This window comes from Mustela nivalis, assembly GCF_964662115.1.
Source record: "Mustela nivalis genome assembly, chromosome: 7".
In the NCBI taxonomy this organism is placed as follows: Eukaryota; Metazoa; Chordata; class Mammalia; order Carnivora; family Mustelidae; genus Mustela; species Mustela nivalis.
Genome location: NC_139026.1, coordinates 13,409,665 through 13,433,145, shown reverse-complemented (window position 1 = coordinate 13,433,145; position 23,481 = coordinate 13,409,665). Strand labels below are relative to the sequence as shown.

The window sequence follows — 23,481 nt, the reverse complement described above, 5'->3', positions numbered from 1 at the left end:
CCTCCAAAACCCTCAGTTTGTTTCTCAGCGTCCACAGTCTCTCATGGTTCGTCTCCCCCTGCAATTTCCCCCAATTCACTTTTCCTTTCCTTCACCTAATGTCCTCCATGTTATTCCTTATGCTCCGCAAGTAAGTGAAACCATATAATTGACTTTCTCTGTTTAACGTATTTCACTCAGCATAATCTCCTCCAGTCCGGTCCATGTTGATACAAAAGTTGGGTATTCATCCTTTCTGATGGAGGCATAATACTCCATTGCATATATGGATCATATATTCTTTATCCATTTCTCTGTTGAAGGACATCTTGGCTCTTTCCCCAGTTTGGTGACTGTGGCCATTGCTGCTATGAACTTTGGGGTGGCCCTTGTTCATATGGCCCTTCTTTTCACTACATCTGTATCTCTGGGGTAAATACCCAGTAGTGCAAATGCAGGGTCATAGGGACGCTCTATTTTTAATTTCTTGAGGAATCTCCACACTGTTTCCCAAAGTGGCTGCTCCAACTTGCATTCACACCAACAGTGTAAGAGGGTTCCCCTTTCTCCACATTCTCTCCAACACTTGTTTCTTGTCTTGTTAATTTTGGCCATTTTAACTGGTATAAGATGGTATCTCAGTGTGGTTTTGAATTCTAGGTTCTTGAAGCTCAGAAGACTTGAGGTAATTTTGTGTGAAATAAAGAGTCAAGGAACATTATTTTATAATGTGCTCTAATGGTATGTTTGAGAATTCTTAGGAGAGACAGGGAAGTTGAGAGCTGATCGTGGCTCAGGAGCTAATGTGTGAGGAGGTTTGAACAAATCACCCTCTTCCCTCCCTCCCTGGCTACTGAAAGCCCATCTGTAAAATGGGGACACACAGAAAAGGGAAGAGAGATTCTTCTAACTCTGGACGTCTAAGATTTTATAAAATATCCTCTTCTCTGGGACCGGTCCACACATCTGTCTTGTCCCAAACATCCCAAACACCTGGAAACAGTACGACTGGATGGATGGGTACCAGGAGGAATATCTGAGTCTTTGATCCCTTTCCTCAAGGTCTTGTGTTACTTAGGATTCTGGCTCCCTCTCTTCAACCCTCTCTGAGGTCTGACCTTCTAATGAGCGGATGCACATTATCAGCAACTGTGGTTTGAACGGGTGCCTGTAATTTAGTGTTGTCTAATGCTGGAAACTGAGAGCAGGGCTTGTGTAATTAGCCTGGGGCCTCATTAACATCTGCCTCCTTGAGTATTTTTCATTCCTGATTTCTCCTGTCCTGTATTTTGAATCCCATCTGTCTGTATAGGCATGGCTGCCCCCCGCCTTTTCTTTTCTTTTTCTTTTTTTTTTTTTTATCACTCCATTGTGGAGCTAGTCTTGAATTTGGGCCCAGAACGACCACGGCCATCACAAAGCATGAATCTTAGCATGCCCTGGGATGGCCCCTGCTCTGCTTTCCAAATAGAATTTTGCAACTCTACTGAGAACCTGGATGTCTGGGTTGCTCTTAAGCACCTCAGGCTGCCTGGCAGCACACCCTTAGTTTGGGAATTTGACAGAAACCAGAGTAAGGGACTCTATCATTTTAATTGCTATAATTACTGATGATTTAACCAACTTGTGTGCAATACTCTGCTATTTATAAAACACTACAAAAATTGACCTTGAACAGAGACTTGCTCTGATTTGTTCACTGGTGATTTCCTAAGAGAGTTATTCTCTTTTTGTGCCTCCTGCCCCCATTCTGTGGGGTCTTTGTGGAAGGCATCAACCCAGCTCTCTTACCCACAGGTCTCTGCTTAACTTTGGAGCCTAGAGGGCAAGGGAGGGAAGGAGAGTAGTGCGTCTTTCTCAAGCCCACCGTGCTTCAGTCCCATGACTCTGGAGGTAGCTGAGTTCCTCTGCCACTGCTGGTTCAAGTGGGGGACTCTCCCATTCAAGTCTAGGTGAAACCTACTAGATTAAAACTACGAATTCTATTTCCTCTCCTGCCCCTTTGTCCCTGGGGATGATAATTGCTTCCTGCTGTTGTTAGATTCTGGATGCATCATGTTTCCTTAGCCTGACACACACCGCTGTATGTGGTTCCTTCATTATCATCTTTATATAACCCATTTGGGGGTGAATTCTGCTTTCTGCCTAGTTCTTGTCTGATACAATGACCAATATCTGGAACACAGCCTGCAACCTAGCAGGTCCTTAATAAATATTTATGGAACAAATGAGCAAGCTTTTCACCAAACTATGTAAAATAATATGATTACCTTTTACAGATAAAGAAATGAAGGCTCAGAGAGGTAACTCCTCAGATCTGAGCAACACATTTCTTTTTTATTTTATTTTTTTATTTTTATTTTTTTTTAAAGATTTTATTTATTTGAGAGAGAGACAGTGAGAGAGAGCATGAGCAAGGAGAAGGTCAGAGGGAGAAGCAAACTCCCCATGGAGCTGGGAGCCCGACGTGGGACTCGATCCCGGGACTCCAGGATCATGACCTGAGCTGAAAGCAGTCGTCCAACCAACTGAGCCACCCAGGCGCCCCAACACATTTCTTTTTTAAAATTATTTTTTTTATTGTGTTGTTAGTCACCATACAGTACATCATTAATTTTTGATGTAGTGTTCCGTGATTCATTGCTTGTGTAAAACACCCAATGCTTGACACACACATCCTATACCCTGGATGAGCTTTGCACCACACTCAATGTCCTGGAGAAATCTCTTGAGTCCTGATGCTTTCTGTATAGGGACAGAGTTCACAGATGCCAGCCTGGAGTAGGCTCAACAGGGCCAGATGCCATGGAGTGTGCAGGGGTAAAGTGAGGAAGAGAATAACAAAATCCTGGATTTTAAAGACACTTGGAAATTCACTTGGCATAAAACCAAAAACCAGGGTTCAAATCCAAGTGTTGCCAATTCCTTTTTCCCCAGCCTTATTGGGGCGACTGACCAATAAAAACTGCATATATTTAAGGTATACAACATGTTTTGATATATGCTTATGTTATGAAATGATTACAACAGCCAAGTTAATTAACATATCCACCACCAAACTAGTTAACCATTTTCCTTCCTGCTAAGAGCACTTGAAATCTCTCTCAGCAAATTTCAAGTATATAATACATTATCATCGACTACAGTCACTATACTGTACATTCCCCAGAATTTACTCATCTTATAAGTGTGTACCCTCTGACTAATGTCTTCCCATTCCCCCAAATCTGCCAGCCCCTAATAATTACCATTCTATTCTTTGTTGCTATGAGTTCAGCTTTTTCAGATTCCACATACAAGAAAGATCATATGTATTTTGCCTTGTGTGTCTGGCTTAATTCACTTAGTATAATGTCTTCCAGTTTTATCCATGATATTGCTAATGGCAGGTTTCTTGCTTTTTATAAGGCTGAATAATATTCCATTATATATATATAATATATATAAAGTAAAAATATATATATATATACACCACATTTTCTTTACCCATTCTCCCACTGACAAATAAGCAGGTGTTTCCACATCTTGGCAACTGTGAATAATGCTGCAATATGGGAGTATAGATATCTCTTCAAAATAGTGATTTTATTTTCTTTGGAGATATACCCAGAAGTGGGATTACTGAATCATATGATTTTTAACTTTTTTTTATTAAAAATTTAACCTTCATACTGTTTTCCACAGCGATTGCACCAATTTGCATTCCCTTGTTCCCACATCCTCACCAACACTTGCTATCTTTTGACTTTTTGTTAATAGCCATCCTAACAGGTGAAAAGGATATATCACCCTAGTTTTGATTTTTTTATTAAGTTTAATTAGCCAACATATTAGCTTTTGATGTAGTGCTCAATGATTTATTAGTTGCATAGTAGTTGCATTATAGTTTTGATTTGCAATTCCCTGATTAGTGATGTTAAGCATCTTTTCATGTGCTGGTTGAATATTTGTATGTTTTCTTTGGAAAAATGTCTACTCAGGTCCTTTGCCCATTAAAAAAATCTGATACTTGGTCTTTTGTTCTTGAGTTATAGGGTTTCCTTATATATTTGGATATTAATCCCTTATCAGATAGGTGGTTCACAAATATTTCCCCCATTCTCAACATTGTATTTTCATTTTGTTGACTGTTTCCTTTGCTGTGCAGAAATTTTTTAGTTTTACTCCCGTTAATTTTTTTCTAGTTTCATACAACTGTGGTCCAAAAAGATACTTGTTATTACTTAAATCTTCTTAAAATTGCTAAAATTTATTTTATAACTTATCATATAATCTATCCTGGAGAATATTTCTTGTGCACTTGTATTTTGTTGCAATTGGATGTGGTGTTCTGTGTATGTGTGTCTCTGTTAGGTCCATCTGACCTAAAGTGCATCTGAAGTCCAATGTTAGTTTACTGATTTTCTGTCTCAATGATGTAACCATTGTTAAAAATGGATACTCAAGTTCTCTACTATTAATCTATTGCTGTTTATTTCTTCCTTCAGACTTGTTAATACTTGCTTTATATATTTAGGTGCTCTGATGTTGGAATTACAATCACCATATCCTCTTGATGAACTGACCCCTTTGTCATTATACAATGCCCTTTGTTGTTTCTTGTTACAGTTTTTGACTTGAAGTCTATTCTGTCTGATGTAAGTATAGTGACCTTGCTCTCTGTCGGTTTCCATTAGCATGGAATAGCCTTTTCCATTCCTTCATTTTTAGCCTATGTGCGTCTTTAAAATAACTGTTTATTTAAAGTCTCCTGCAGGTGGCATATTGTTGGATCTTGTTTTTTTTGTTGTTTGTTTGCTTTTTGTTTTTTGTTTTTTTAAGTCAGTCAGCCACTCTGTATCTTTTGATTGGGGAATTTAATCCATTTATTTTATTTCTTATTTTTTAAAGATTTTATTTATTTATTTGACAGAGAGATAGCAAGAGAGAAAGCACAGGCAGGGGCAGAAGCACAGGGAGAGGGAGAAGCAGGCTCCCTGCTGAGCAGGGGAATGATCTTGGGGTCCTGGGATCAAGCCCTACATCAGGCTCCCTGCTGATCAGGGAGCCTGATGTAGGGCTTGATCCCAGGACCCCAAGATCATGATCTGAGCTGAAGGCAGTCACTTAACCAACTGAGCCACCCAGGCGCCACCCCATTTACTTTTAAAGTAGTGATTAATAGGTAAGGACTTATTATTGCTATTTTGTTAGCTGTTTTCTGGCTGGTTTGTAGTTCTTTTTTTCTCTTGCTGTGTCCCTTTGTGATCTGATAATATTCTGTAGTGGTATGCTTTGAATCCTTTCTTTTTCTGTTTTGTGCATCTACTATAGGTTTTTACTTTATGGTTACCTTGAGGCTTATATAAAACATCTTATAGTAATAACAGTCTATTTTAAGCTGATAACTACTTAACTTTGATCACATATTCTCTTTTACTTCCCCCTTCCAACATTTTATGTCTTTGATGTCGCAATTCATATCTTTTTATATTATGTATTCATTAACAGATGATTATAGCTATAGTTACTTTATAGTTCTATAGCTATTTAAAAGACATAATACTTTTGTTTAAAAAGATACTTTTGTCTTTTAACCTTTTACTAGAGTTAAAAATGATTTACACACTACCATTACATTATTAGAGTATTCTGCATCTGAACAAATACTTAAACTTTATTGATGAACTTTATATTTTCATATGTTTTCATGTTACCAATTCATGTCCTTTCATTTTAGTAAATCCCATTGCCTGAAAGCCAGGTGCTTGGATCCCCACAATATTTTCCTACCAAATGGCTGTGGTACTTTAGCATATTGCTCACAAGGAGAAACTTTCTACTTCTTTAAGCAGCTCTGTGAAACAGTCTCCCCCTTTTTGAACAGCTGGTCCAGGGCAGTGGTGCCCCACACAAGCTCTGTCATCAGATTGCTTAGGTTTAAACACTAGATTTGCCACTTAGCAGCTGGAGGCCTTGATTCTACTACCCAACTCATTGGTGCTTCAGACTTCTTATCTAGAAAATCTGGATTATAATAGTACATACCTTATAGAGTTGCTGAAAGGATGAAATGAGTCAATACATGCTAAACGCCTGGAATAGTGCCTAGCACGTAGGAAGTGCTATAAAGTGTTTGCTAAATAAATAAAAATTCATGAATTTTGTATGTGTAATTCAAGCTGGCTTAATCAAAAAGGGATTTTTTTGGCTAAGGTTTGGAGATGAATCTGGATCCAGGGCCTTGAATAACATCATTGGGTCATTCACTCTCTGTCTCTCCCTTGGCTGTATTTTCCTTTGCTTGGCTTCAACCTCAGCAAAGCCTTTCCTCAAGGGAAAAAAGAGATGGCCACCAGCAGCTCCACATATCCATCCCGGCAGCTCAGCAGCCCCAGCAAAATACACACGTGTCTCCCACCCAAGGGTTCCAGTAAAAGTGTCACAATGGTTTCCTCACTGGCTTGGCTTGGATCCCACTGCAATATTCTGATTCAGTCTGACACCAGCTGACATCAGCTCTAGACACCACACAGACTGTAAGTTGGGGAGGGGTCACCCAGATGGAAAATCTAAGTGCTGTTCCCCTAAGAAGAAAGAACGGATGCTGGAGAAAACCAGCTGTGGTCTGCTCTACCACCCATCCTGGCCAACTTTTCTGAAGGTACTTCCTATGAACATTACTTCAGAAGATGTAGGCCTTGCTCATACTGCACACTTGGAAGTGATTAAAGGCATTTTCAATGCAACACCCAATTCTCTTTGAAGGCATATATTGGAGGGCAAGGGCACTGTTCAACATTCTACTTTGGGAGACCACAGTTAGGGCTTGAAACTGCACTACATGGCCGAGGAAGATTCTTACGGACTCCCTAACTGCAAGACACACCATGAGTTGGGCTGGGGCTACCTGGTTTGTGTGCACATTAGCCGAGGTCTGTAACTGTGGTTGCCGAAGCAAGCTATCTAGCTGAGACAGTAAGCACCATCCTAGGCATGGACAGAATATACCTCAACAGCTCCACGGAGCCCTGAACCCAGGGCTTTGGCCATATTGGCAACTGCCCTCACAGATCTGGCTACTCAAGGTATGGTCTTCTACCAGCAGCAGCAGCATCTGGAAACTAGTCCAAACCCATGCTGCTCAAACTGAGGCTGCAGGTCTGGCAGTATTGGCTTCATCTGGGAGACTGTAGGTAATTTAGAATCTGAGGTCCTACCTAAAGACCTAATGAATGAGAATCAGCATTTTGTCAAGATCTTTAGGGGGTGGATATGCATTTAAAATGTGAAAATCACTACTAAATTAGTTTTCTAGAGCTGCCTAAAGACAGTACCACAAACTGGATGGCTTAAAATGACAGAAAAGTATTCTTTCACAGTTCTGGAGGCTAAAAATCTGAAATCAAAGCGTTGGCAGGATTGGTTTCTTCTGAGGGCTGAAAGAGAATCTGTTCCATTTTGTTCCATGTCTCTCTCCTCACTTACAGTGATTGACAGCAATCACTGGCATTCCTTGGCTTATAGACACATTGCTTTAATCTGCTTTCATCATCACATGGCATTTTTCCCTGTGTCTCTGTGTCAGGAAACACACCCGGCCCCAGCTGACTCAGCCAGGGTACAGGGCCAATGTGAAAGCTGTTTGGGGAGGTTCTCCATCAGGCTGCCCATTGGAATTACCTAGGGAGCATTAAAACTACACAGAGGTCCAAATCCTACCTTCAGAGATTCTAGTGAAGTTGGTCCGGCATATTCCTTGGCCATCAAGATTTTAAAACATTTCCCAGGTGATTCTAATCTATAGCCAAATTTGAGAACTAATAGGATGCATGTTCCCATTTCTATGTATTACAAAATAAGACAATTCAGTTCCTTTTCCAGATAAGGAAGCAGGGTATAAATAAGCACAAATAAATCTGATAGTTTCTGAAGTATAGTTTGAGGCATTTTTGTTTGATGCTCATAAATTTAAAATTAGTGTCTCTTTCTTATCTTAATGATAATAAATTACTTCCTTTGCCCTAGTAGCACTTTTCACCTGATATTAGTACAGCTACATCAGCTAGCTTTCTTTTGACCAGTTAAATGTGTGTGTGTGTGTGTGTGTGTTTATTTCCATCCTTTAACTTCCAAACTTCCTATACTCTTATGTTTTAGATGAGTACCGTGAATGGAATATAGCTGGATTTTAAAAAACCTACTTTAAAAGTTTTTAATGTAGATGCTCTATAAGCTAGAGCATTCAGTCCTTTTACATTTAATGCAATTAATGATATATATTGGTGATAATATTTAACAACTTAAGAGGGTACTTTGTGGAGGTTGTAGTTCTCACAAGTGACCATGAGAGGGCGACTCCAGAGGACTCACGGGCATTTACAGCCTTTACAGAGGAAATCAGGAATTTTCTTTCTGGGGTTCCACCACTGCTTCCAAGCGTGTGCCTTCCCTATAATGTTTGGGCATCCTCTGACCATGGGAAGAACAAGGATATGAGCTGGGGGACAGCAATGTGGTGAACTGGGGGACAAAAGAGCAGTCCAATTGTCTGCCCATCCATGGGGTAAGTGTAGCTGAAGATACTCAGGTTGAGGGCAGAAGCTATTTACCAACTTGTATAGCAAATTTTAAATACTTTAAATCTAAATGGCCTGTATAGCAGTACTTATAGCACTGCTATACAGGCCATTTAGAATAATAATCAGTCTGCTTATATATTTTGATTTAAATCCACCATCTTATTTTAGTTGTAATACACATTCCATGTTGGTTTTTTCTCTTTCATGTCCTCTTTTACTATTTCTTCTATTCTCTCTCTTGTAGCTTTAAAAAAATATATATATTTTGTTAATTTGAGAGAGAGCAGGGGGTGGGGTGAGAGAGGAATAAAGGGAGAGGGACAATCTGACTCCATGCTGAGCCAGAGCCCAGTGCAGGGCAATCCCACCACCCTGAGATCATGACCTGAGCTGAAATCAAGAGTCAGACACAAACGACTGAGCCACCCAGGTGCTCCTCCCTCTCTTATAGCTTTTAAGTTTTACTACATTCTTTTCTTTATTTTAAGTAATCACTTAAATTACTGGCAATTACATCATGCATCTATGACTTTTTTTTTTTTTTAAGATTTTATTTACTTATTTGACAGAGAGAGACACACACACACACACAGAGGGAATACAAGCAGTGGGAGTGGGAGAGGGAGAAGCAGACTTCCTGCTGAACAGAGAACCCAATGCAGGGCTCGATCCCAGGACCCTGACGTGACAAAGGCAGACACTTAACGATTAGAAAGCCACCCAGGTGCCCTCATCTATGACTTTTCACAGCCTATTGTTAATTGATACATTTACTTACCTCCCTAACAATACAAGGGCCTCAGAACACCTTAATTCCATTTCCTCTCAGCCCATACTATCTTCCGGTCATGTATTTTAATTCTTTGTGTATTTTCTAAATCTGTAAGACATTATTATTATTATTATTTATAGACAATATTTATTTACATTTACTACCTTCTTTGTTGTATACATCTACTTGTAGCTCTGTTATTCTGGGATCATTTTCTTTTTGCTGAAAGCAGGTTCTTTACAATCTTCCTTAGTGAGAGTATTCTCTTTGTAAATGTTTTTATTTTGCCTTTATTCATAAAAAATATTTCTCTGAAGATGGAAGAGCTTGGCGATTATTTTCTTTTGGCCACCTGAAGCTGTTGTTCTACTGCTGCTGCCTGGGAGCTGTCAGTTACTCTAATAAAGTAATCTGCCTTTTCCTCTCTGGCTGTTTTTAATGCTTTTCTTCATCCTTCTGCACTTACACTATTGTGTGTCAGTATATAATTCTTTTTATTGATCCCTGAAAAGTAGTAAGCTTCTGGTTTTGGTGGTTTGGTATCCCTCTGAAAGGTTCTCAACCATCATTTCTTCACTTGATCTTAGCCAAAAGGCCAAGAAGCGATTCAACCATCATTTCTTAAAAGACTGCCTCTGCTCCATTCTTTTTTTGGGATTCTGTTTACTTTATTTATTTATTTATTTATTTATTTATTTTATTAAAGATTTTTATTTATTTATTTGACAGATCACAAGTAGGCAGAGAGAGAGAGGAGGAAGCAGGCTCCCCGCTGAGCAGAGAGCCTGACATGAGCAGGACCCTGAGATTATCCCAGGACCCTGACTGAGATCATGACCTGAGCCAAAGGCAGAGGATTTAACCCACTGAGCCATCCAGGCGCCTCTGGGATTCTGTTTAAATGAGAGACTTTCTCACAAAATCTAATCAACCCTTTTGCATTTCTTCTTTTCCTCTCTGTGCTTCATTAGGATAATTTCTTCAGCTCTATTTTCACTTATTAGTGCCTTTTCAATGGTGTGTCATATATTGCTAAACACAACACATCCAATAATTAGTGATTGATTAGTGTAGTTTTCATTTCTAGAAGTTGTATTTGATTTTTTTTTTTTTTTAATTGGCTGTGTCAGGTGCCTGGGTGTCTCAGTTGGTTGGACGACTGCCTCCGGCTCAGCTTAAGATTCTGGAGTCCCGGAATTGAGTCCCACATTGGGCTCCCTGCTCGGTGGAGAGCCTGCTTCTCCCTCTGCCCTCTCCCCTTTCACGCTCTCTCTCTCTCTCAAATAAATAAATAAAATCTTTAAAAAATTGGCTGTGTCACTTTTTATTGTTATTGTTTTCTATTTCTGGAAGATATCTTCAAACCTGATTTTTTTCAACTTAATAACTTTTTTTTTAAGAACTGCTGTTTGATGGGGAGAGTATGTGCTATGGTGAGTGCTGTGAATTGTGTAAGACTCATGAACCACAAACCTGTACCCCAGAAATAAATAATACATTATGTGTTAATTTTAAAAAAAATTTTAATAAAGAAAAATACCAACCCCCCCCCCAAACAATGATATCTGGGGGAGGGGGGAACAGAATTGCTGTTTGATTAGTCCAGTATCTGATGTCCTTCAGGTCTCTTTCTGTTGTCTATTGTTTCTGTTTCTTCTCATTCATGGTGTCTATGCCTGGTTATCTCGGACTCTGTGCTAGCTATTGTACAAAAAAATTATTTGAAGCTTAAGATGAAAGTGCCTTCCTCTACATATGATTTGTTTTTTACTTCTGGCATGTTTGGGATCACTGTAAACCAAATTTAAGTTTCCCTGGATGACAAATCAAACTGCAGTTTAAGCTGCAATTACTTGTAAGGGCTCATGTACTTATAATTCACATTTACCTTGAAGATGTGGTCCTTCTGGGTCTCAGCTTATTGTGAGGAGGGCCTATCATTACGCTCTCCACCTTGAGTGGACATTGATTTCTACTGCCATTGTTCCTGCTAAGCTATCAAAACCAGTTTTCAAATTTGCCAGACTTAGCAAATTTCATAGAAAAATATAACTTTTGTACACATTCATCTCTCTGAGTTTCCTTTTCCCCATCATTCTCTTCTTGGTAATACCTTAATGACTTGCCAATTCTTTGAAGGCTTTAGAGATGATACTATTTAAAACCAGTTTTTAAAATTGTTTTCTATGGAAATGTTGGTCCAGATAATCTAGCCCAAGATTATTAGAAATGGAAAGCCACATAATGTCTTTCTTGGCACATGGTAGGCTCTCAGTTAATGATGACTGAATTAGTTGAATTATCATAAATACCCAAGCAGGGTCTCTTTTTTTGCCTGTCTTCATTTACAAAGACTGCTTCCTCCCCTTATGATGCATAGAATACCCATATTCCACCACTGATAAGGGTTAGAACCAGTGCCACCTCTTCCTCAAAGTTCTTCCTGTTTTACTTCCCCAAATCTGAATCCTATTTCTTCCCCAGCTAAACCCTCATGAGACCTGGTCTGTATTATTCTGGTTGCTTAATATATTAATATTAGAAATACAGGTAGAAATATATTAATATAACTCTTTATCTCTTCTGTGGATTTGTGCTTTCTTGACTTTTCTGGGCTTCTGAAGAATTTTCTCACTCTACCTCAAGCTCAACGTACATTATAAACTGACTCTCTGGAAAATGGCATATCCAGTACTTTAAGGTTTGATGTCCTGGGAGGGGATTCTTTGAACATTTAGTCTGCCATATGCTGGAAACAGGCCATAGCTCATTCTAATAAACCCTTACATTTGTACAGCTCTTTAGAATGAACAGGGCGATCTCACATCCATGTCTGTTACTTGTGGTGCTGCAATCATGCTGCAGATGGGAATCAGAGGGTAAAAGAGACCAAATAATACACCTGAATAGAGTCACAAAGCCAGAAATGGAAAATCCAGTCTCTTCTCTGCAAGCCCAGCGCTCATTCCAGCCCACCACCACTGTTTCCCTCAATTATTTGTGTTGCTAGTCATTCCTATAGCAGTAGCACCTAGAACTCTTTTGGAAGTAATACTCGGTACATGAGAGTACATGTAGTGCAGAAGTCAGGTCAGAGGCAGCTGACAGAGGGGTTAGCTCTGTGAGGTATCCCACACGTGCCTCTTGAATGAAGGCTTTCTGATTCTCAGTCCTCCTTACCTCACAACCTTGGTCCCATTTCTCATGACTTGCATGTCCACCATACAGCCCCCAGTAACATAGGCAGCTAGGTTCAACTCTGAGAATTCAGCCTGAAGGAGAAAGCAAAACACAAAAGGATTCATCAAAAACTAACGACGCTAAAAACGACTAATATTTATTGGGTTCTTTATGTGCCAAGTACACATTTATGCCTCTCCTGAAACTTAGGAAGTTGGTAATATTATTTACTTTCCTTTCTGAAACCTGAGAAATCTGAGGTGCTGAGGCATGTTGTCATGTCCAAGGCCAAATAACTAATAAAAGGCAAAGTTAGATCGAAACCCACCTGTCTCTAATTCAAGGACCTATGCTTTTAACTACTACTAATTTCTAGTTCCTTGAAAGCAGAAGAAGCCACTCCAGCTTCAGGACTACACGAGGCCAAAGGCTGTTCAATATAACATTTTCCCTACATTTCTTCAGCTTCAGGTTATGCAGTGGTAAAACATCACAGCTAGTAATCGTGTAACCCAATTAATGGAGTCCTCCTCCTCATCTGCCCATTGCTTCCTCTTTTGGTCATGGCCCCTCCCCTTTATCCACCTACATGGTTACAGTATAGGAACCATGTCTATGCACTGAAATACTGCTCTCACCGTCACAGCTGATGGGGTTGGCACCTGACCCAGAGTGTGGAAATAAGGTGCCCTTGTATTAGAATTTGAAACTGCTGAGTGATTCATGTAATTTCTTTCTGGGCTGGATTTAATACATAAAACCTAAGTATAATTAAAGACCATGTTTCCTGCCATCTGGATTGGGAAAGTACAGAAAATAAGGGGGTGGAGGGAGAAATATCACAGTCACTAAGAGAGGAGGAGTAGAGGCAAGAGATGAGGAGTACTCTTGATGTTTATGTGCCAGCTACAATCCTACCCTTGGGTTTTAGGCAATACCTCTGTATCTTTGTAAGTCATCTTTTTGCCTTTTTACTTGTTTAAGCAAGATCTGCTGAATTTCTGTTGCTTTTGACCAAAGCCCTATGGAATACATCCCTCCTACCAGACTATACACTCCTTGGGGACAGTGATTCCATGCTATTATAACCATCTAAGTTTCCTAAGGTAACAAATATACCACTAGGTGGCTTAAACAGCAACAATTTCTTTTCCCATAGTTCTGGAGGTTAGAAGTCCAAAAATAAGGTGCTGGTAGGGTTGGTTCCTTTTGAGGGCTGTGAGGAAAATATCTGTTTCAGGTTTCTCCCCTCGACTCGTAGATGGCCACCTTCTCCCTCTCATCACACCATCTTCCTTCTGTACATGTCTCTGTATCCAAAGACACCCTTTTTATAAGGACAGCACTCACACTGCATTAGGGTTCATCCTAATGACCTCACTTTAACTCTAGAAAGATCCTATCTCCAAATAAGATCACACTGAGGTACTGGGCTTAGGACTTCAACATGTGAATTTTGTGAGACAGTTGAACCTATAACCCTATCCTAGAAAATGCATAGTACCAAACTGTGCCTTACACACAGAAGATGCCAAAAGCTATTTCTCAAGATTAAATGAATAAAAATAGCTTCTCATACATATGAAAAACTCACTATGTGCCAGAATACTGTCCTAAGCATTTTACATGTACGAATTAATTTAATCCTCACACTTATCCAGATGAAAAAACCAAGGCAAAGAAAGATTAAATAACTTGCAAAATGTACACAGTAAGTAGCAGAGCCAGAATTTAAACCCAGGCAGTCTGACTCCAGCCTATGCTTTTAACTGGTATAGCTCCCTACCCCCACTGCTTAGCTGAATCAGGCACTGGGTGGATTACAACTGGGAATTTTGGGGACCTAAAAATAACCCAGTTGAAGAGAAAACCAAGTTCATGTTGAAAGGAAATATCATTTCACAGTGATTTAAATGTATCCCCTTGGAAACATTTAACAGAATTATGACCAAAGACCTAGTCATCTCTCCAGATGACATTAAAGGAAACCCAGAGCACTTATGTCTCTTGCTTTAATTAATAGCCTCATTATGTTGTGGCAAGGTGAAAAGCAAAGAGCTCCGTTAATGAGTCCAGGTTAGTAAATAGTGGTAATGACCTGTTTATTAAGTCTAATGCCCTAAAAATTCAGTCCCATCATGTTTAAGATACTTCATTGGCGAGATTACAAAGAAGAACTGGCAATAAAAGTTGTTGCGTGAGTGTGCAGAGAAAAAGAAGTCAGAATAAAGTTGCAACACAGAACATTTGGTTACCAAAAAATGTGAAGAAAGGGAGTAAATCAGTGTTTTGAATGATAGAATCTCCAACTCCAAGGTGGCAAAGCCCCAGAGGCTTTCTTGCTGCCCAAATGGAAAGAGATATCTATATAAAAGACACACTCAGGCTTGGATATACGAGTTAGAAGTTCAGCGTGTTCAGCTCAAGGTTTCTAGAACTATCTCCCAGTTATGGTTTATGAATGATTATAGGAGGTGAATGCTTGGGTTCATAGTGTAGCAAGTCTCTGTTGGATCAAGCATAGAGTTGGGGTAGCGAAGAGAGGGCACTCTTCTGTATTTTATTTTTAAAAACTTCAACAAACAAAACTTGGAAATGAACACAGAAGTATCCAAGCACTTTTCCTTCAAGATAGTATGATGGCCCTCTTGGTAGAATCTCAAAGAGCACCTATTTTTGAAGAGCCTCAGAGTTCACATAGAAACTGTAGTGGGGAGGTGGGTGGGGGAACGGGTAAGCCTGGTGGTGGATATTAAGGAGGGCATGTATTGCATGGAGATCTGGGTGTTACGTGTAAACAATGAATCTTGGAACACTACCTCAAAAACTAATAATGTATTGTATGGTGGCTAACATAACACAATAAAAAAAATTGTAAAAAATAAATGAATAACCATTTAAGCAAAAACGAAAGAAAGAAAAAGAAACTGTAATGGCTTGAACTGTCTCCCCACAAAGATATCTCCACACCCTAACCCCTGATACATTAGAAACGTGACTTTTTTTAGAAACAAGGTCTTTGCACATTTACATCTTTAGTCCACCTAGAATTAAACTTTTACATAAGATCTAATGTAAGACTCAAGTTTCAATTTTTCTATATGGTTTTTCAAATACTTTACATTGTTTATTAAATATGCTTTCACCGAATTGCATCAGTGCTTTGTCAAACCTCAAGTCACTTCATATGCGACCTGTTTGTCTATCCTGGAGTCTAGTCCAAGTTGTCTCAATTACTGCAGCTTTACAGTAAGTCTTGATATCAAGTAGTATAATATTCCAAAAGGGAAGTAGCCCAAAGAGGACCCAGTGATAACAGGTCCAAAGACAAAGTAGGATAACCACCCTTCTGATCAGATAAAGTCGTCCTCCTCAACCAGTCCAAAATAAGGTTACTGGGCAACCAGATGTCCTCAAAGGCTCTATCCTGAATAAACCAGCTGAATGTTTCCCCAGTGATATGATTGGCTGAAGGGAATGTGTTCTATTGTGATTCACACTGCAACCCACCATTGTGGCCTGACCTTTCAAAGAGCTCCTCAGGGGATCCCTACCTCACTAAAGGTTAAAAAGGGATAGCACGTACCCTCCCCAATGTCCATAAAAGGAATTAAAAAAAAAAAAAATCAAGAGCTCAGCCCCTCCCGTTTTGTTAAGTATGGTAGGCGGGCTGAGAGGTTCATGAAGTCAAGCACCACCATGACTTCGAGTCTTGCCATACTGAGGAATGGTGCCTATGACACTCCACTGCTGTCATGCTCATCTGCACCTACGAATTTCTCTTTGCTTTATAAAGGAACTTTTGGGTTTCAGCACTGGGCTAAACATCCTCTATTATTTGAGCTTCTTTACACCTTACTGAAAGCCCACTATCTCGACTGCATTACATTTTCCCCCATCTGCTATGAGGAGCATTTTAAAGAATTTATTTCTCTTATTTTTAACCGAAAAAATAACACCATGATGTATGGCTTTGGAAGATGAAGGAGGCTGTGTATAATTTTGATTGTCAAGATTTTGTTTTGAAAGGGAAAATAATTATGTTATACATTTGTGGGAGATTATCTCTAGACATCATTAAAGACAGGCAGATTTTTGCAGTATTAAGCACATACGGGGATTTTGTATTTTGTTACTCTTGTTAAAACCTGGTGGCTTTGCACAGTGGCAGTATCGTAGCCAATGAGATTTATCCAAGGTGCAGTTATTGCTACCTGAAAACTGGTGTGGGAGTTTTTCAACACTGATCTCAATTATACCTGAAAGTTCTGGATTATTTGAGTTTTCCTGTTTGTGACTTTTAAAAACATGTACTTGGGGGCGCCTGGGTGGCTCAGTGGGTTAAGCCGCTGCCTTCGGCTCAGGTCATGATCTTGGAGTCCTGGGATCGAGTCCCGCATCGGGCTCTCTGCTCAGCAGGGAGCCTGCTTCCCTCTCTCTCTCTCTGCCTGCCTCTCCGACTACATGTGATTTCTCTCTGTCAAATAAATAAATAAAATCTTAAAAAAAAAAAAACAAACATGTACTTGGAGGAATCAAAGAATAGTGGGAAAGGAATTGGACTTGAAGTCTGAGGACCATGGATCTAAATGTTGGATTTGACAATGACCCAATGACCATGACCACAGGCAAATCCCTTACTCTCCACTCTAATTCTTTTCATTTTTAAAATAAAAGAGTTATAATCAACTGAGTCAATTATATCTATAATGCTTTTCATTTTTATAGCTCTTTCTTTCTCAACTAGTGTTCCCCCAATTATCACTTAAGGAAAAATTATCACGTCACATCTTATGAAAAAGGAATGCCAAGCAATAATATTTTTAGTAGAAAGCTGTTCACTGCCTTATACTCAGCTTCAGGCACACAGTAGGTATCCAAAAGTGCTTGTTGAATAAGGAGTTATTTTTATTTGTGATGACAAGATACGTATGCATGCTGTATAGCTTGCCTTGTGAAACTCTGTCCATTGCCAGATCCATTAGACACCATAACACTGTGGAAAGTGTTTCTAAGCAGAAAGGAGGGGAAAGGCCCAATCTAAGCTTCTAGTAACAAAAGCACAGGAGTACTGGGTGTTATACATAAACAACGAATCTTGGAACACTACATCAAAAACTAACAATGTATTGTATGGTGACTAACATAACACAATAAAAAAAAAAGCACTGGTAAGAACATAGGGCCATCAGGTCAATGGAAGGTGGGATGTCTTTTGTAGCTGGGGCATGGAGTTTATGCAAGAACATAATAGGAAACAGAACTAGAAAGGTGGGTCAGAGACCAGTCCAGAAGGATCTTGAACTCCTTGTGAGGGGACACAAATATCATTATATAGTGCATTCATCTTCCCTTACTAGTATTTCTGTTACTTCATAACAAATGACCACAAAGTAAACAACTTCAAACAACACAAGTTTATTATCTCACTGCTCTGTAGGTCAGAAGCCCATATTAGTTTGGCGGGTTTCTCTGTTCTGGGCTTCACAAGGCCCAAATCAAGGTGTCAATCATCTGGGCTTTTTTAATTGGAAGACTCTGGGAAGAAAAGTGCTTCCAAGCTCCTTCAGGTAGTTGGCAGAATTCAGCCCTTTGTGGTTGGAGGACTGAGGTCCACTTCCTTGCTGGTGTCAGCTGGGAGCCTGCCCCAGCCAGTTAAGGCCGTCTGCACTGTGTGCCTCATAGCACTCTCCGTCCTCAAACTAGTAATGGCACATCAAGTCCTTCTTATCCTTAGACATTTAACTTCCACATCTACCACATTTCTGTCCCCAGCCAGAGGTAATTCTGGCTGGGGACAGGTAATTTTTAAAGTCTTGTGTGTGCTCACCCAGATAATCAGAGTCACTTTCTCTATCCAAAGGTCCATAATATAATCATATCTGCAAAGTCCCTTTTGAATATCATTTTCACTGGTCCAGGGGTAGGGCATTAACATTTTGGGGGGGGGGAGCACTGGGAAACATGGGAGGCTGCCGAGGAGGGGGGTGGTTACATATATACATACACACATACATACATAATATACATACATACATACATAACAAATACAGGCAAAGAATTTTCTAGTCTCCAAGCTCTGTTACAGGTACAAGATATGGTTGGAAACCTATCCACCAACAAAATCTTTTCTACAGCTCCTTAGATCAGAAGGTGATATAAGCACCTCTTTACAACTAAACTCACGTTCAGTTCCGAAACACACATGCACGTGTACGCATGCACACACACAAGCACACGTACACATGTGCTCCCCCACCCCATGCAGGAAAATAACATGGAATGCATTCAGTTTTCTACAGGGTCTTTGGCTGCATTCTCACTGGAACTGACACCTGGCAAGCATGTGATGCCAAGTAGATAATATTTCTGAAAGCATGGGGGTATTCAAAGCTGGTTACTAATAATTACATTTGTGATGATAATGACTTTGATGACAGAATGGAAGTGGTGATTGCAATCATTATGGTGAGTTGAAGGATGCTATTAGGCCAACAGATCAATGGGACAGAAACTGAAAGTGGGACTTGGAAATGGATGACTGATGGGAATGTGAATAAGAAACCAAGAATGTGTGGGAATGTGAAGGTGGCAGCTATCGGCCTTGACCACAAAGCCTGACTGAAGGAGGATTTTGACACAAAAAGATGTTGTCCAGAGATCCCAAGGGCAAGAAACTGGCAGACAGACTGTTCTGGAATCCAAGGGTGGCTGATAAGATACTAGAAATTCCTGTCAGTTAGTGAAGACCTATCTGGTCCAGACTGTACCCTTAAACCCTTAGAGTATGCCCCTTTTCACAGCCTTAGGCATTCCACAGATTTTTCAGAAGGAAAGAGAAAGAGATAGACAGACAGAGTTGATAGGAAAAGGTGGGCAGCCTCCAGTACCTTTCCTACTGTGAGGTGGTCAACCTCTGACCCTGGGCTCTATTCTCCAACCTTTCCCATTACACCCCATGCAGAGGACTGTTAATCTGTGGGTCAGGACATCATCATGCTATAGCTGACAGCAGGCAAGGTCATTGCTAGGTTGAAAAGTCAGGCAACCACGTGTGATTCTCGCTGTTCTGCAGTTGAGTGCCTGTTGATCTGGGTGGTCATCATGTTGATTCTTCCCTCCTCCTTGTAGCTCCTCAAACGTGCTCACCTCACCTCAGTATCCATCTTTCCCTCTGCTGCTCTCCCTTCCATGAGTTGACGGATTCCCAGAAGTCCCAGAGGTCCTGCTCTCTCTTTTCATAATTGTGTTTGTTGTACCTTGGGCATATTTAGTAATAACAGCCACATGCTTGATAAGTAACATCCACAAATGATCTGGAGCCTAACTTCAGGATTCATGCCAGCTTTAGCAGAGACCCCTGCACTGGGATTGGAGGAGTCTCGGCTGCCTAAAACTTAGTGGTATTTCAACTCTTTTTTGCTATTCCTCCCTGTGTATTTGGCTATCTTAGGAACCTAGAACAGAGTGGTGGTGGTGATTTTCAAGGTAGGATTAGGGCATTCCTACATCCTCTAGCAAGTTATCATCAAAATTCCACTGTAATCCCTAATAGATTGTTATGTTTACTCTTGGGAACAAAACTGTGTCATTAACAAATTCCTTTAAAAAAAATCAGCATTCTGTGTGTACTGTGCTCTTCAGGTCTTAAGTTCTTTCACAGAATCTCACGAGGTCTAAGAGACTCATTAGAAGGACACACAACAATAATAAAGTAGCACTAAATACAGAATGCCCAAGCCCTACCTGGTCTCTAATGTCCCACATAATTTAGACACTAACAACCGATGACCTCCTTGACATTGCCTCCCATCACTCCTTGTTCCCCACTTCCAGCTCACTCTGCCTTTGCCACACTGGTCCCTTCTCCATTGCCAAGCATGCTGAGCAAATCCCAGGCTCCAGCCCTCCAATACTTAGAGCTTCCTAGAGATGGCAGCCAAGGCCTCCTTCCTCACTCCAATCTTAACCTCTGCTCAGTGGTGCCCCCCCACCCCCAGGTAACCCCCTGCAAAGCACCTGCTGTGCACCATGCCCCCTTTCCTCGCTAGAACTCACCCTATTACACTCATCCCCTACTGACATAATTGTACACTTATCCCCATCTGACATGATTTACATCCATCCCAATTTAATATTCAATTGTCCATCTCTCTCAACCAGAGAAGTTCCAGGGGGCAGCGAGGTCTGTTTCATTCATGGCTCTATCCCCATCCCCAAACCAGTAACTGGCATACATCACAATGATCAAATAATTATCACTGAACAAATGAATGTCTATTTTGTGGTGTCAAAGGTGAGGCCCAGGGAGGCAAAGTGACTTTTTCCAAAGTTACAATCCGATAGTCACATCAGCTGGGACCCAAACCCAGGCCAACACCTTTCACACTGCACCAAGTGGTTTAGTGGAGGTGACTTGTGTTGTACTGCAGAGCTGGGTCAACTAAAGGGCTGCTTGGCTGGTTTTGGGCTTTGCTTATGCATGTGGCTGCCTTCATTTTCATACCTTCCCATGTCATCAAAAGCCAAGGGCCCCTGTGCCTTCTCATCACTCTGCCTCTTCGAAGTGCCCGCTCCAGCAAACACTTGGCAGGTGGCCCATGGCTTGCTGTTGGCAAGAACTGCTTCCTGTAGGTTTCCCGGCACAGGCTGTGTGTTTAGTTCTGAGGGCCCAGTGAGTTCAGTGACTTTCTTGACTGGTATCTGAAGTCTTTTGCACTATTTCAGATTCATCTTGTAGACAAAAGAGGCTTTGAGAGTCTGCAGACTCTCTCAGTGGCCCATTCCAGTTGCGGAAATCTCACTCAGGAGAAGCACCTGGCATCTCAATGAAGGGCCTGGGCCACCGAGTCAGTGTGCTGATGGTGGGGAGATGTAAAGGCATCTTCTGCTCAACAAAACATCATAATGCTCCTGTGTGTGTGTGTTTGTGTAGAAGGCAGGGCAGGGAGCAATAAATACATAAAAACATGTCCAAATAAGTATAAAAATACAGAAAAAGTAAAAATGATAAAACCTACATTCTTAAATGTTTAAGTAATGGAAAATCTAAAATTAGGTAGGATTGGCCACATTTTAGAAACAGAGCAAAAAATCAACAACAGTGATTTGCAGTTTACAAAGTGTTTGGTATTGAGTGGTTTTCGGACTCAGACCACAAGTCTGAGTGTGAACTCCATGCCTTAACTTGCTGTACAACTAGAAGCACGCTAGTCTTTCTCTGCCTTGGTCCCTCATCTGTAAAATGAGTCTTCCTATGGTGGTTGTGAGCATTAAATGAATTGATAAAAAAGCCCTTAGCAAGGTGCCTAAGTGAAAATAAGTGCATAATGAATGTGAGTTATCACAGTTGTGTTATTTGGTTGGATCATTACAACAACCTCTTGATATGAGGGTAGATATTAGCATTTCCACTAAAAACAGAGAAAACTGAAGAGCAGACAGAACAAATGACTTCAGCCAAGATCACAAGGTTATGGAGTAAGAGAGCGACAACTCTGACTCCATTCATCCATTCATTCGGGCACTTAACAGCTACTACGCCAAGGATAGGGTCTGATGACGTAGAAGTAAAAGGAACAACATTCCCTATTCTTGTGGAATTTGAATTTAGTGGGGGAGATAGGCCATTAACAATAAACTATATGTCAGGGAAAGAAACACCAATTCGGGTAAGAGGACAAAGCACCGGGAGGTGAGTGTTATGTCAAATAAGGGGGGACAGGGGAAGGTGGCACTTGATCAGTGAGACAAGCAAGATGAGGGAGTTTTGCTAAACATACAGTAAGAGGGGGAAGGGCTTTGTAGGCAGAGAGAACAGCAAGGAGGAAGGCCCCGAGGCTGGAGCATATGTGCAGGGCTCAAGGAATAGCAAGGAAGGCAGTGTGGCTGGAATGGAGGGAGTGAGGGAATGAGTGGAAGGAGAAGAGATCGGAGGGGCCAGTGGATGGATCCCATCAGGAGTTTATTCTGGATGACAGGGTTAAGGTGTTGCCACCATCACTATCCTCATGAGCAACATCATCCCCTTCACATAGTCAATGAAGAAAACGAGGAAGATTCAACATCACCATCACCACCATCACCACCACATTTGGCAATGCAAGAACCCCAGAAGTCCAGTTTGAAAAAAAATTACTAATAAATGTGGCACCCCTGTGGTTTTTAATGATTTTTTTAAATGGCCCAGTTTTGTTCTCCAGAGCTTAGATGTGCATTTAGTAAAGATTAAGGTGGGGATCTGGTGGATGGCAGCCAGGGCACCTGGGAATGCTCGAGTTCTGCTCTGCCACTCACCCCTTCCTGTCTCCTTCCCCGAAAACTGTACCCACAAGAAAGAGCAGCAGCTGAGAATCAAAGAAAAACACCCATTGGACCCATAATCCTTTGCCTTTGCCAGGTCAGCTTCAAGGATGAAGAGAGCTTTTGATAATGTCTTCAGGGAAGGAAAGGAGGGGAAGGGGAATGGGAGAGAGCTAAGAGGAAGGAAGGAGAGGGGAAGTCTTTAGGGAGACAGAATGAATGGTGGGACCACCTCAGGCTCCTGAGCTTTTAAGGTTGAGAGACCTAGAAAAGAGCATTGCCACCTACCACAGACTTTTGTTACCTACAACAGGTAAGGCAAATGTTCAGAAATGTTAAGGCCACAGCGTAAGTACACCGAGAAAATGATGGTTAATGTCGCCTCGACATCTACTTTTCCTCGTTGCCGAGCTGGCTCCACATGTTCAAACACTACTCTGCTGAATGTTCAGGAAAGTATATTTATAGGATTAAGCAAACCAGGTGTGAAAGTTTCCCTACATTTCCCCAGAGGGACAATGGAAGATTTGGGGGCTTGGAGAGACTGGGATTCGGAAGTAAAGGCCACTGCTAGACAGCTGCATGCAGTCATATCATAGGTGTGTGCGAAACTGGGAGGCTGGAGCTCTGGGAGGAACTGTCTGGGGTGAGAAGAGCTGAGATGTAGTTGTGCACATGACCTTGCCA

At 40.9% G+C, this 23,481-nt stretch overlaps 1 protein-coding gene across 5 annotated transcripts in view; it reads right to left on the bottom strand.

Moving 5' to 3' along the window:
• SYN3 (synapsin III) overlaps positions 1-23,481 on the bottom strand; it is a 453,379-nt gene that overhangs the window by 354,002 nt on the left and 75,896 nt on the right. For all 5 annotated transcript variants that reach the window (XM_082740547.1, XM_082740551.1, XM_082740550.1 and 2 more), the window contains exon 4: positions 12,493-12,584. In XM_082740547.1, the coding sequence (XP_082596673.1) occupies positions 12,493-12,584 (92 nt within the window). The remainder of the gene's footprint in view (positions 1-12,492; positions 12,585-23,481) is intronic.